This window comes from Sminthopsis crassicaudata, chromosome 1 (assembly GCF_048593235.1).
Source record: "Sminthopsis crassicaudata isolate SCR6 chromosome 1, ASM4859323v1, whole genome shotgun sequence".
Taxonomy (NCBI): Eukaryota; Metazoa; Chordata; class Mammalia; order Dasyuromorphia; family Dasyuridae; genus Sminthopsis; species Sminthopsis crassicaudata.
The window spans coordinates 49043728-49056149 of NC_133617.1; the positions used below are offsets into that span (position 1 = coordinate 49043728).

Consider the following 12422-nt stretch of genomic DNA (forward strand, 5'->3'; position numbering starts at 1 on the left):
CCTCTCCAAGTTTAAGATACCTGTAAATGCTATCAATCAGCATTTATGAAGCAAGCACCTACTATGCGTCAGGCACTGTGCTAAGCATAAGGGTTACCAAAGAAGCAAAAACAGTCCCTCCCCTCCAGGAGTTCAAAAACTAACGGGGAAGACAATGGAAATGAATGTCACCATACAGTGTCTTTGGGGTAGAAAGTTATCCACGTGGCACAGTGGATATATGCCAGTTCTAACATTTTTCTCTTAAAATTAAAAATACTTGGGGCTAGGTGGTTCAGTGGATAGAGCACCAGCCCCAAAGTCAGGAGCACCTGAGTTCAAATCTGACCTCAGACACTTAATACTTTCTGGCTGTGTGTCCCTGGGCAAGTCACTTAACCCTAATTGTCTGGGGGAGGAGGGGATCTAAAAATACTTGCATTTAGAAGAATGTTAGATGGATAAAAGTTGTTTCTGACAGAGTTGTGCATAGAACATGGTGTTAGAGGAAGGCGTCTGGTGCTTTGAAAAGCTGATTTGTATAGAAATTCTGGGAGCACATGCAAGATCTTTACACATGAGGGGAAGATCCCTATGGCTTTTAATCTGGGACATAGAGGAAGCAGCTTCTTTGAAGGGATCACAGATCCATCCATGGATTAGTAACTTCACCTTGAATTGCTGTGCCTGGCCTCATTGCTCCCATCTTATATTGGGTCAGCTGATTTTCTTTAATTTAAGAATACAACTTTAAGTGGAAGCCTATTTAATTTCACTTTAACAATTTATAGATAGATCTTTGTATCCAGGGCAGTTATCAGTCACTCAGTCAACAAACATTCATTAAGCACCTACTATGTGCCAGTGACTCTGCTCCATGTTAGGAATACAAAAAAAGGGAGAGGGGAATCACCTCCTGTGGATTCCTAATGCCTTTCCCTTTCCTCCTACTTCTTCAACATCTAGCTATTGGGAATGGGAAGAAAGTGGATGGGGGTGGGGGAATCTAGGAAATTTAGACTTCATGTCTAGTGATTTCATGGTTTAGAGAACTCCCTGCATGGAAATGTTCTCCACTGATGCAGAATTCAGAATCTTATTAAGTTGCCTTGGGCACTTAAAGATTTTTAAATGGATCACACAGCTAAGATGTTTCAGAAGCAGGTCACGAATCCAGGTATTCTGGCCAAAATCAGCCCTGTATACATCATTTTTAAAAGGGGGGGGCAGGGATTAATATTCTCCACAGTCCTTCACCTTCACCTTCCCAACAACCTCTATCCCAGGAGTCTGAGGGCATGAGAATGGGAGAGACCACAGGAAGAACCTATCAGATAGGAAATGCTAGGGCCTCTTTCCTGATGTCACCAATGTGTTTCCTTGTACCCTTTCCCTCTGTCATTCTCAGTTTTCCCATCCAAAAAATGAAAAGAACCTTCCATGATCATTATGGGGATTCAAAGAAGAATGGACTCGGGAATTTTAAAATCATAACAATTTTCAAAGGAAAATAATAACTAAAGCTCAGAGAAGGAACATATAGGATCACATAATGACTCAAAAGCAGAGCTTAAGCCCGTGTACCCTCAACCCTTGGTTTCTCTCATCGATGATGTAAGCACCGATGATCTGTGGGTTGTGTCCCCTGAGAATAGGGTCTGAGGGATACTTTGGGGCAGAGGAAGTCCACTAGAAAATTTCTCTAATCTATAAAAATTTAATAAAATTATTTAATAGCAAGTTATTAATGCCTGATTATTAATGGGTAACAATAAATGCTGGTCATTGTTAGTCCACTGTTGGTCCAGTTGTGAAATGATCCAACCATTCTGGAGAGCAACCATAGCCAAAGGGCTGTAAAACTGTGCATACTCTTTGATCCAGCAGTGTTTCTACTTTGTTTGTATCCCAAAGAGGTAATAAAAGAGGGAAAAGGACCCACACGTGCAAAATGTATGTAGCAGCTCTTTTTGTGGTGGTGAGCTGGAAACTGAGTGGATGCCCTTCAACTGGGGAATGGAGAATAAATAAATTATGGGTATATGAATGTAATAGAATACTATTATTACATAAGAAATTATCAGCAGGACGATTTCAGAAAAACCTGGAAAGACTTACACGAACCGATGCTGAAAAAAGTGAGCAGAACCAGGGGAACACTGTACACAGTAACAGCAAGATTATATGATGATCGATTATGACTCAGCAATACAATGATCCAAGACCATTCCAATAGACTTATGATGGAAAATGCTGTCTGCATCCAGAGAAAGAACTATGGAGACTGAATGTGGATCAAAACATACTATTTTAACTTTTGTTGTTTTTTTTCTTTCTTATGGTTTTCTCCCTTTGTTTTTTCTTTCACAACATGACTAATATGGAAATATGTTTTCATAATTGTACATATAAAATCTATATCAGATAGCTTGCCATCTTGGAGAGGAGGAGAGGGCAGGGAGGGAGAGGGAAAAATTTGAAACTCAAAATCTTGCAAAAATGCATATTGAAAATTATCTTTACATGTAATTGAAAAAAAAAAACTATTAAGAAAAAAAATTGTTCTTTAGTTGTGTCTCACTTCATAATCCCACTTGGGAATTGGCAAATATTGGAGCACCATTTCCTTCCCAATTTACAGATGAGAAAACTGAAGCAACAGAGTGAAATGACTTGCACAGGATCACACAGCTAGCCAGTGTCTAAGGTCACATTTGAACTCATGTCTTCTTGATTCCAGGTTTAGCATTCTATACACTGTATCACCTAACTACGCACCACAATTACTTTGTATTTATTTACTTGTTTACCTCAAAGGTGTCAACCAGCAAAATTCAAAGTCAATATGTGACCGTTAGAGATCTGTTTCTATTTCAGGAGATCTCCACCCCAATGGAAGCTTTTTGAGGATAGCAGCTGATCTCTTTTTTGTTTTTCTATCTCTAGTACTGGTACTGTGCTCAGGTGTTTAATCAATGCTTATTAAGTGGAAAAGAACCTTAGAAATAGATCTGCTAGTGAAAGCTAATCCTCATTTTACAAAGGGGGAAACTGAGGAAGGCCAGGTGACCCAAGTAGAAAATATCCTAGGTAGAATTTGAACCCAGATCTTCAGACTTCAAAATCTATTACTCTGTATTGAGTTATTCTGAATCCTAGATCATCTTTCTTGCCCTTCACCACTTCCTCCTCCAGGGAAAGGTGAAACTTTAAATATTTCACAGACTTTAAAGAACCATAGAAATGTCTGTTGTTATTGTCTATTATTATTTTGAAAAAAAAAAAAAAATCCCAAGTGGGGTTAGCTTTAAAAACCATAGAAATGTGTGCCTTGTCTGTTGTTATTATTTTGACAAAAATTCCAGCTGGGGCTAGTCTCCTCTTCCAATTCCAGATCTTTCCTTTGTCTTCTTCCATCTTTCAAGTTCCTGCCCAAGTCTTAACCTCCTGGAAGCCTTTCCTGACTGCCCCAGTCTCCAGGGAGCTCTCCCTCCTCCAGACTCCAAATAGCCTTAACCATCTGTCTTCCTCTGGAAACAGGAAGGAGGCTTGTTTCTTCCTCTGTCTCCCCTACAATGCAAGGGGGTGGGGGATAGACTGCCTCCTTTGGGGTAGAGTATTGTTTCCAAAAGCATCAGAACTGGAGGAAAGTTTAGAAATTATAGAATCTAGCTACATTTCCACCATGCCGAGCCTTTTCACAAATGGGGAAACTGAGGAACAGAGAGGTGAAAGGATGAACATAGGAACACTGGTTCAGAGCTGTTCCAATGACCAGCTAGCCCACTCCTCTCATATTACAGGAGGAAACTTGCCCAACATGACCTAGCAAGTAGTGGTAGCTGAAGACTAACCTAGAATTCCGAATTCTCTGCCTTGGGCTCTGAATGGAGACCCTGGAGAGGTGAGTTTTGACATTCAGCTCCATCTCACTTTTGTCCTAGGCTAGAACGATTTCTAGGAATATCCTATCTAGGGATAGTATGGTACCATAATGCATAGAGTCAGGAAGCCTCTTCTTGAGTTTAAATCTAGTTTTAGACACTAACTACCTGTATGTCCCTGGGAAAGTAATTTCATCCTGATTGCCTCAGTTTCTCCATCTGTAAAATAAGCTGGAGAAAGAAATGGCAAACCACCCCAATATCTTTTCCAGGAAAACTCCAAATGGTGAAACAGAACCAGATGTGATTGAAAAATGATTGAAATTTGAACTCATATTATCCAACTCCCAAAACAGCCTTCTTTCTAAAGTGTTAAACTGAAGTGGAGGGCTGGAGATGGGAAGGACCTGCCCCAAATTTCTTCAGAGTCCTAGAAATGCCATTTTTCTTATTCTTCAGTTTTCTAATCTTTCAGCAAAGGAAGATCTCTTGAGATCCTGGGATCTCCTGAGAAGAAAGGAAAGATTTGAAGTTCCTTGAAGGAGGAAGAGGAGAATATCCCTAGATAGGGACAAATGAGAGGGATTAATGTTACTTCCATTTCCAAATTCATGATTCTATCATTGAATGCTGATTTATTTTTTTTGGTCTTTTAATATATGATCCAATGATATCTAAAATGTCTTTCCTCTTTCCATCTATATTTATGTCATCCCTAAATCCCTGATCTCAGGATCTCTTAAGTAGGATTTCCCCAGGATTGAAGTCTAGGATCCATTAACAATAAGTGATGATTCTATTGCTTCCTTGAAGTTTACAGAGCACTTTATACATATCATCTCCTTTAAGCCTCAGGCCCTTATGGGATAAGCACTATAGCTATTATTTTCTCCATTTATCAAATAAAGAAACAATTTCAGAAAAAAAAAAACAAAAAAACAAAAAAACAGAGTTGAACAAGTTAGTGTCAGAAGTAGAATTGAATCCAGAGCTTCCCAGTTCTAAGCCCAGCATGCATCCACCATGCTGCAGGCTCAGTTGGGTAAGCCCCCTTGCTTCTATGATTCCTAACAGTCCATCTAGCTCTAAATCCTGAGATTCCACGATTTCCCCATTCCCCCTAACGACAGAACAGCCAGCTGCTTCCTCTAACGAACCAGTTCAGGAAATCCTAGAGGCCTCCTGAAGGGGAAGGGAAGGAGGGGGATTACACAAATCAGCTTCTTAGAAACTTTTTAGACCAGCTGAAAGCTGCCCTCTCTTCTCTCTACCCTTTACCCTTTTTGGGAAAAAAAAAACCATCTCATCTAGTCCTAAGCTTCTTAAACTGTGGTTTGTGATCCCATTCAGGGTTATATATCTGAATGTAAGAAGCATAAAATTATGATTTATTATCAGTGTTTAATTTCTATGCCTATTTTATATACCGATATACTCAGGGTACTATAAAAATTTCTTGCATAAAAAGGGATCACAACTGGAAAAAAATCCTACCATTTTGACCGTATAGATGAAAATTGGAGGACCAGAAACAGTAATCAATTTGGTCATGGTACAGATGTCCAGAAACAGACCAGAGCAAATCTAGGTCTCCTGACTCCTAGATCAGAATTCTATCGTGCTTTGGCCAGACAGAGAAAGGCACTGAATGCCAGGATGAATAGTCTATTTTGTCATAAGATGTTGGGAGGAAATAGGGACTATGCACTTGTTTCCCAAAGATTTCCATCCTTAGGACTTGGATTTGGGGCAATCTCCACCCCCACTCTGAAATACCCTCCTCTCCTACCTGAAATACCCTGCCTGAAAGCCACTGGTAGGTAGAACAATTGGAAGTGCTGCTTCCTAAAAGCAAGGACCATAGATGAAGAAGACCTAGAGGGGAGCCTAACCCCCTCATTTTAAAGGTGGAAAACCTGGGACTCAGGAAAAGGACCCTATCATAGGACTGTTTTCTTTCATTGAAGTTTTTTATTTTCAAAACATATGCAGGATAATTTTTCAACATTAACCTTTGCAATTACCATAGGATTATTGTTGGTCAGTCATGTCAACCAACCAATCAAGATTTGCCCAAGATGACACAATTATTAAGTTTCAAAGACTGGATTTGAATTTAGGGCTTCCTGACTTCAGACCCAATGCGGTAATCACTGAACCACCTACTTGCCTCAATATGCTTACTTTAGGCTCCATAGATATTAAGTGGAAAGAATGGAATACAAACTCAGGTCCTGTGACAGTTTTCTACCTTGGAGTTGCAAGCACTGAGCATGGGGTCTTAGCATGAAGAGCAATATTTTGTTGTGTCAGCTTCTCTGGAATTTTACAGCGGGGGAACTGATGACAGAGAGGGTAGGGGATTTGGCCCGAGGCACTAAGTGAATTTCCTGGCACTGAAGCTCTAGGTCAGTTTCTGCAGTTTTTGGACCCCAGGCTTTAAGGGATGTTCTAAAGAACTTCAGGCTCTTGAGCTCATCATGGAGTGCTTGGGACACACTGGGGGATAGGTTCCCAAGTGGCTCTGATGCTGAGTTAGATTTTGGGGCAGTGAACATTAAGGAGAGTCCTGGGGGACTTTGGGCACTGAAGCATGTCCTGGGGCTTGGGGTGAGGGCATTGGTGGATCCCAGAGGACTATAAGCATTCATTGAGATATAGCAATACTGAAGCTGACCTTAGGGACCTAGATTCTAAGTGGCATAAATTATGGATATTCCCAGGATAGAGATGGATACTGGGGAGGGTCTGGGAGGGATTTGGAAACTGGGACAGACTCTGGAGTGTAGAGTAGGTTCTGGGATGTTCCAAGGTACTTTGGGGAACCGGGCTGTTTCCAAAAGATCACTGGGAGTAATTTGAGTAGTGGGAAGCCTCCAGGAAATTGGATATTTTAGTGGGTCTCACAGAACACTGAGGCCGGAGATGGGGACAGATTTGAGCGTGCTTAGACCTTTGAATTAAGTCTCAAAAAGATTCTGAGATAGGGGCTCTGGGTGCTGAGACCCCCTTTGGCAGGCTTTGGGGGCCGTTGGAAGGTGATGACATAACCCACATTTCACAAGCCAAACCAGAAAGGGAAGAAATGGAGAAGAGAGATCAGGAAAGTATCCAGCCCAGATGGATGGCATGGACAGACTCCTTCCCCCTCCCCCCCAATAACTGTCCCCCAACCCCTGCTTCCTGTCCCTACACACTACTTAACTGGAGTCATCCCCAGCACAAGGCATCCACAAGGATCCCGGGAAGCAGAATGAGGGCCCCTGGGGTCTCCATGCTCCTGTCCTGGGTAGCAACCCTGGGCCAGCTGACCTCCTCAGGTAATGGACTTCCCCTCCCAAAGAACACCTCATCCCTATCCCGGGGGGACACTCCCCAGCTACAGGTGGCCTCTAGAGGAGATGAGCAGCCTTTTTTCTCTCGGGGGTCTCAGTTTCTCTCCCTGGTTCCACTATCAGGCTTATGGGGGGAAAGGAGAAAGAAGAGTTCCTTCTGACTTACTGCAATTTTATGAGCAACATCCGCCTTCTTACTGGCTTTTTCACAACTTTTTCCTGGCTCTCCCTCCCTCCCCCTCAAATTATCTCCCTTCCCCCATCTCCAAATAAGCACAAGTTTTTTCCCCCCAGGGTCATTCCCCAACCCCTAACCCCATGCTTTGCATATCACAGAAGGAGGAGACTGCTTTTTTGGAGAGAACAGAGAAAGATCTTGTGGGAGGATTTAGTTCATTCCCCGGAGCTTAAGCCTTTTAGAGCTCGGGGGTAGAGGAGTGTTTGTTGCTAGCAGACAAGTCCGTCCCCTCCGGCTCTTAGAGACCATTCCTGAAGCTCACACATCCTCCAGCCACCCCCAAACTCCAGCCCAGCCCAAGCTTCCTCCCTGGATCTCCTCTTCTGGTCTTTTTTTTTTTTTTTTTTTTTTTTCTGGGAATAAAGTACCTCTGTCCTAGTGTCTGTTCCAGTCCAGACATTTTCACTGGCTCTCTCTCATGCCAGGACTCCCCATCTCTGCCTTCTGGCCTCCTTGGCTCCCTTCAAGTCCCATTTTCTATACAAAACTTTCTCGAGTCCCACTAAGTACTAAAGCCTTCCTCCTGTTGATTCTCTCCAGTTTATCCTATATTTATAGTGGCTAAGTCATCTCGGTCCTGTCCCACTCTTCCTTATTGGCCAACTGTCCCTATCTTTAGCCATCTTCCCTTCTGTCTCTGTTTCAGTCCCTGTCTCTGGTGTAATTTATTCATCTCTCTTATTTTTGTTTCATGTTTGCTTTCCTCTGGATTTATTCTAGGTTATTAATGTCCCCTCCCTAAAATTCATCATCTATCCATGGCAACTAGATGAATGCATGGTGTGTGTGTGTGTGTGTGTGTGTGTGTGTGTGTGTGTGTGTGTTGTGTTGCAAAAGGGATAAGAGTGCTTACTATGCACTGTGCTAAGTGCTAGAGATGTTTAGACAAAGTTCAAACAATCCCTGCCCTCAAGAAGCCCATTTTTGGCAGGGAAGGAAGCAATGTGTACATAGATGAATATCTAGAGAATGAATACAAAGTAGTTTATGGGGTCAGTGACAGGGACTGAAACAGAGACAGAAGGGAAGATGGCTAAAGATAGGGACAGTTGGCCAATAAGCTTTTTTTTTTTTTTTTTTTTTTTTTAGTAAGCACCTACTATGTGTCGGGCACTATGCCAGGCTAAGCAATAGAAATACAGAAAAAGGAAAAAGCCAGGCTCTGTCCCCAAGAAACTCATAGTCTAATGAAGGAGACAACAGTTGTTTTTAACAAAAGGGCAAGCAAGTGGACAGACTGCCCAGCCTCGAGTCAGGAAGTTCTGAGTTCAAATGTGACCCTAGCTGGGTGGCCCTGAGCAAGCCACTTAACCCTGCTTAACTCAGTTTCCTCATCTGTAAAAAGGGCTGGAGAAGGAAATGGCAAACTACTCTGTTATTTTTGCCAAATGGGGTCAGGAAGAGTGGGACAGGACTGAGATGACTTAGCCACTATAAATATAGGATAAACTGGAGAGAATCAACAGAGAGAGAGAGAGAGAGAGAGAGAGAGAGAGAGAGAGAGAGAGAGAGAGAGAGAGAGAGAGAGAGAGAGAGAGAGAGAGAGAGAGAGAGAATGACAGAAAAGGAGATGGGAAGACCCCAAAACAAAGAGGGAGAGATCAGAGCCCGTTGTGAAATTCTGGGGCTCTATCACCCTGCCCATCCCTCCCGCCTCCTGCACCCAGATTACCCTTCAGAGAGACAGTCTGTGGATCTTGATTTGAGGACTTTTGATAAGAGCACGAATTCTAGGTTTCTTTGGAGCCTTCCTTCCTCCCCAGTATGAGAGATCCACCTACTCAGAACCCCCTGACAGGATCTCATGACCCCACTCAGGAGTGACCTAGGAATGAAAGTACCTTCTGGAGACATCCTATCCCTCACACCTGGCCTATGGGCCTCCATGAAGAAGCTCTGTCTTGTCTCTGTCCCCAGGGGCCCACAAAGGCCGAATTGCGGGGGGTCAAGAAGCAAAACCCCACTCCTACCCATTTATGGTCTCCATCCAGTACCAGGGTGAGCACATCTGCGGGGGGTCCCTCATCCGGCCCCAGTGGGTGCTCACAGCTGCCCACTGTGAGGTCTCCAAGTGAGTCCAGCCCTGGGACCCCGACCTCTGTACTCTGCCCAAAGGCCCGGCTTCAAGGGCTTCCCCATCCACATCTGATCTCCCAGAATCCCCACTGTAATCACATGACAGTGCACCCTAGTTTGAGACTGAGTTCTGGTCCCATAGCTTTGTTTCATGACATTAAGCAAGTCCTTGGACCTCAATTTCCCCTTCTGTCAAATGCAAAATGGAGAAGGGGAGAGGAAATGCAGGGTGGAAAGTAACCTGGCGAGTACCCAGGAGACCAAGGTCCTTTTGCTTCAGTCTGTGTTCCTGGGGAGATGCCTTGTCTTGAGTGGTCACAGCTTTCCCAAGTGCTGACTGCTAGTCCTGTTGGGGTGCGCAGCCGGTCCCACGGTGGGGTAAAATATTGAGCCCAGTGGAGAGGGAATGAAGGCTAGCATCCCTCCCTACCCCAACCAGCTCCCATCTCTCCTTTCTTCCCGGGGGCTGTAGGGAGCCCACTGCCTTCCAGATAGTCCTGGGTGTCCACTCCCTGATTACTGCAGAGCCAACCCAGCAGGTGTTTGGGGTCCTTCGGGCGGTCCCTTACCCACTCTTCAATGCCCGGGCTGACCTCAACGACATACAGCTGCTCAAGGTGAGCCCCGGAAACCAGAGCTACCAGCTCTCTGAAGGGTAATCTGGGTGCAGGAGGCGGGAGGGATGGGCAGGGTGATAGAGCCCCAGAATTTCACAACGGGCTCTGATCTCTCCCTCTTTGTTTTGGGGTCTTCCCATCTCCTTTTCTGTCACTCTCTCTCTCTCTCTCTCTCTCTCTCTCTCTCTCTCTCTCTCTCTCTCTCTCTCTCTCTCTCTCTCTCTCTCTCCCCCTCTCTCCCCCCGTGACCATCCTCATCTCTAACTTTGCTCCTGTTTTTCTCTCTCTCTCAATGCCATCCCTGTCTCGAACCCCGTCTCCGTCCCTCTCCTTGCATCTGTTTTCATCTCCATCCCTGCCCCTGGTCCCCATAACTCCCCGGTCCCCTGCAGCTCAACGGCAGTGCTTTGCTGACACGCTCGGTGAAGACGGCCCGCCTTCCCCGGTGGAAATCGTCAGTCCTCCCGGGCACTCGGTGCTGGATATGCGGCTGGGGAGATGTCCCCGGCCAGGAGGACCCCCCCACCGTCCTCATGGAGGCGTCGGTGGTGGTCATAGCCCGGCCGGCCTGCAACAGCTCGTGGAGGGGGAGCATCAACCACGACATGGTCTGCACCTCGGGCTCCGAGCAAGGCCGCTTCCAGGGCTTCTGCGGGGTGAGCCAGAGATTTCTGCCCTTTGACTCATCACAGAATAAACTGGGCGAGCTCTGTCCTTTGTCTGGGTCCCAGCTTGACAAGTTCTCCCTGTTCTGGTCTGTGTGTGTATGTGCATTTCTCTCTGTCCTGGTCTCTCTGCTTCTCAGCTGTTAGTCCTTATCCCTAAAAGATCTCTAGGGGAGTCCCGGGTGGGCCTGGGGAAGGGGCAGACCCCGTAGGCCTCCGTCTGTGTCCTTATCTCTCTGCCTCTCTCTCCCTGGTGGTCTCTAAATATTTATTTCACCTCCTGCCCTGACACTGTTGCTCGGCAGGGGGACTCTGGCGGACCGCTCATCTGCCGCGGGAAGCTTCAAGGTGTAGTGTCCTTCTCATCCAGAATCTGTGGGGATCCCCGCTACCCTGATGTCTACGCCCGCGTCTCCACCTTCATGGCCTGGATCCACGATGTGCTGCAGCATTATTGATCTTACTGGCAGTGGGCAACACTCAAGAAGCAGCACTCTGGGGCCCCGAGTGTCCACTTGGTCCAGCCTCTTCCCCCTGCAATCTTACACGGGGAAAACCTAGTCCAAGACAGAGGAAGGGATCTTCCACTGGACCCGTGGGGGGTCTTGACTGGACTTTTCTGGTTTAGAAGAAGAATTCAATTTCGAATAAATACTCTTTCTCAATCTCATCCTTCTTCCTCCAATCAACATAAGTTACATGGTGACAGCACACCTTAGCCTTGCCCAAATCTGAGGAGAAAACCTAGTCCAGAGGGAGGTAGCGATCTTACACTGAGCTGGACTAGTGGGGGGGGGGGGGGGCCTTGGTTTAGAAGAAGAATTCAATTTTGAATAAATACTCTTTCTCAATCTAGCTCTCTACACGTGACAGGATACTGTGCCCTTGCCCAAGCTTGAGGAGAAAATGTAGTCCAAATAAATAAAATCAACAATCTAACACAGAGAGAGGGCAGGGCTGGATATTAAGTGAGTTTATGACAAAGCTGAGTTTGAAAAATAGATCAAGGGATGCCTCATTCATGACCCCACAGATCTAATCCTAACCTTAGGCAGGGAGACCAAGCCATGATTTTTCTACCCATTTCACAGATGAAGAAACTGGGGTCTTTTACTGTGCCAGTAGTGAAGCTGGACCTAGAAAACAGATTTTGTGATGCTCCATTTGGGACACAATGCTTTCAAATGTGCTTCTCATTTCTCTGGCAACTAAGGTTTTCCACCTATAAATAGATAACACTGTCTCTTCTTCTGCTACTTGACTTTGGGACTTGTGCAAGGAACCTTCCTAGCGACCACTTGGGATGAGAGAAAGGGCATCTACCGCATATCTAATGTCTAAAAGGTGCTTCGAAACCATAAGGGCTGGAAGATTGTGGTGGGGACACGTTGCTGTCTACAGGACATGGCTATTATTGCAGCTCATTCTGGTTTCTAGCTAGGCTCCACCAGGCCCCTGAGATCTGGGGGTCATTTGGAACCAAGGGTCCTCCACTGGATCTCTCAGGGGCTAGCTCTCCTCTCCAAGACTTCCCCTCCTCCACTAGAATTCTTAAATAGAGGGACCACTCACAATCCCAAGACTTACTATGAAATTCTGGGATTCTAGAATGTTAGCATCTGAAGGGG

The 12422-nt window shown here is 45.2% G+C and overlaps 1 protein-coding gene across 1 annotated transcript; it reads left to right on the forward strand.

The window, feature by feature from the left end:
• Positions 1 to 7075: 7075 nt before the first annotated feature.
• Positions 7076 to 11464, forward strand: LOC141561861 (serine protease 57-like). The gene is made up of 5 exons (XM_074301960.1): positions 7076 to 7183; positions 9354 to 9507; positions 9985 to 10129; positions 10522 to 10785; positions 11100 to 11464. Exons 1-5 carry the CDS (start codon positions 7117 to 7119, stop codon positions 11250 to 11252), a joined length of 783 nt encoding a protein of 260 aa, XP_074158061.1. The 5' UTR covers positions 7076 to 7116; the 3' UTR covers positions 11253 to 11464.
• The last annotated feature ends 958 nt before the right edge of the window (positions 11465 to 12422 follow it).

Excerpts from the sequence above, each read along its gene's own strand:
- LOC141561861 (XM_074301960.1), top strand. The coding sequence starts at position 7,117 with ATGAGGGCCCCTGGGGTCTCCATGCTCCTGTCCTGGGTAGCAACCCTG. Across the intron at positions 10,130-10,521 it reads ACGACATACAGCTGCTCAAG|CTCAACGGCAGTGCTTTGCT; the intron begins GTGAGCCCCGGA and ends GGTCCCCTGCAG. Across the intron at positions 10,786-11,099 it reads GCTTCCAGGGCTTCTGCGGG|GGGGACTCTGGCGGACCGCT; the intron begins GTGAGCCAGAGA and ends GTTGCTCGGCAG.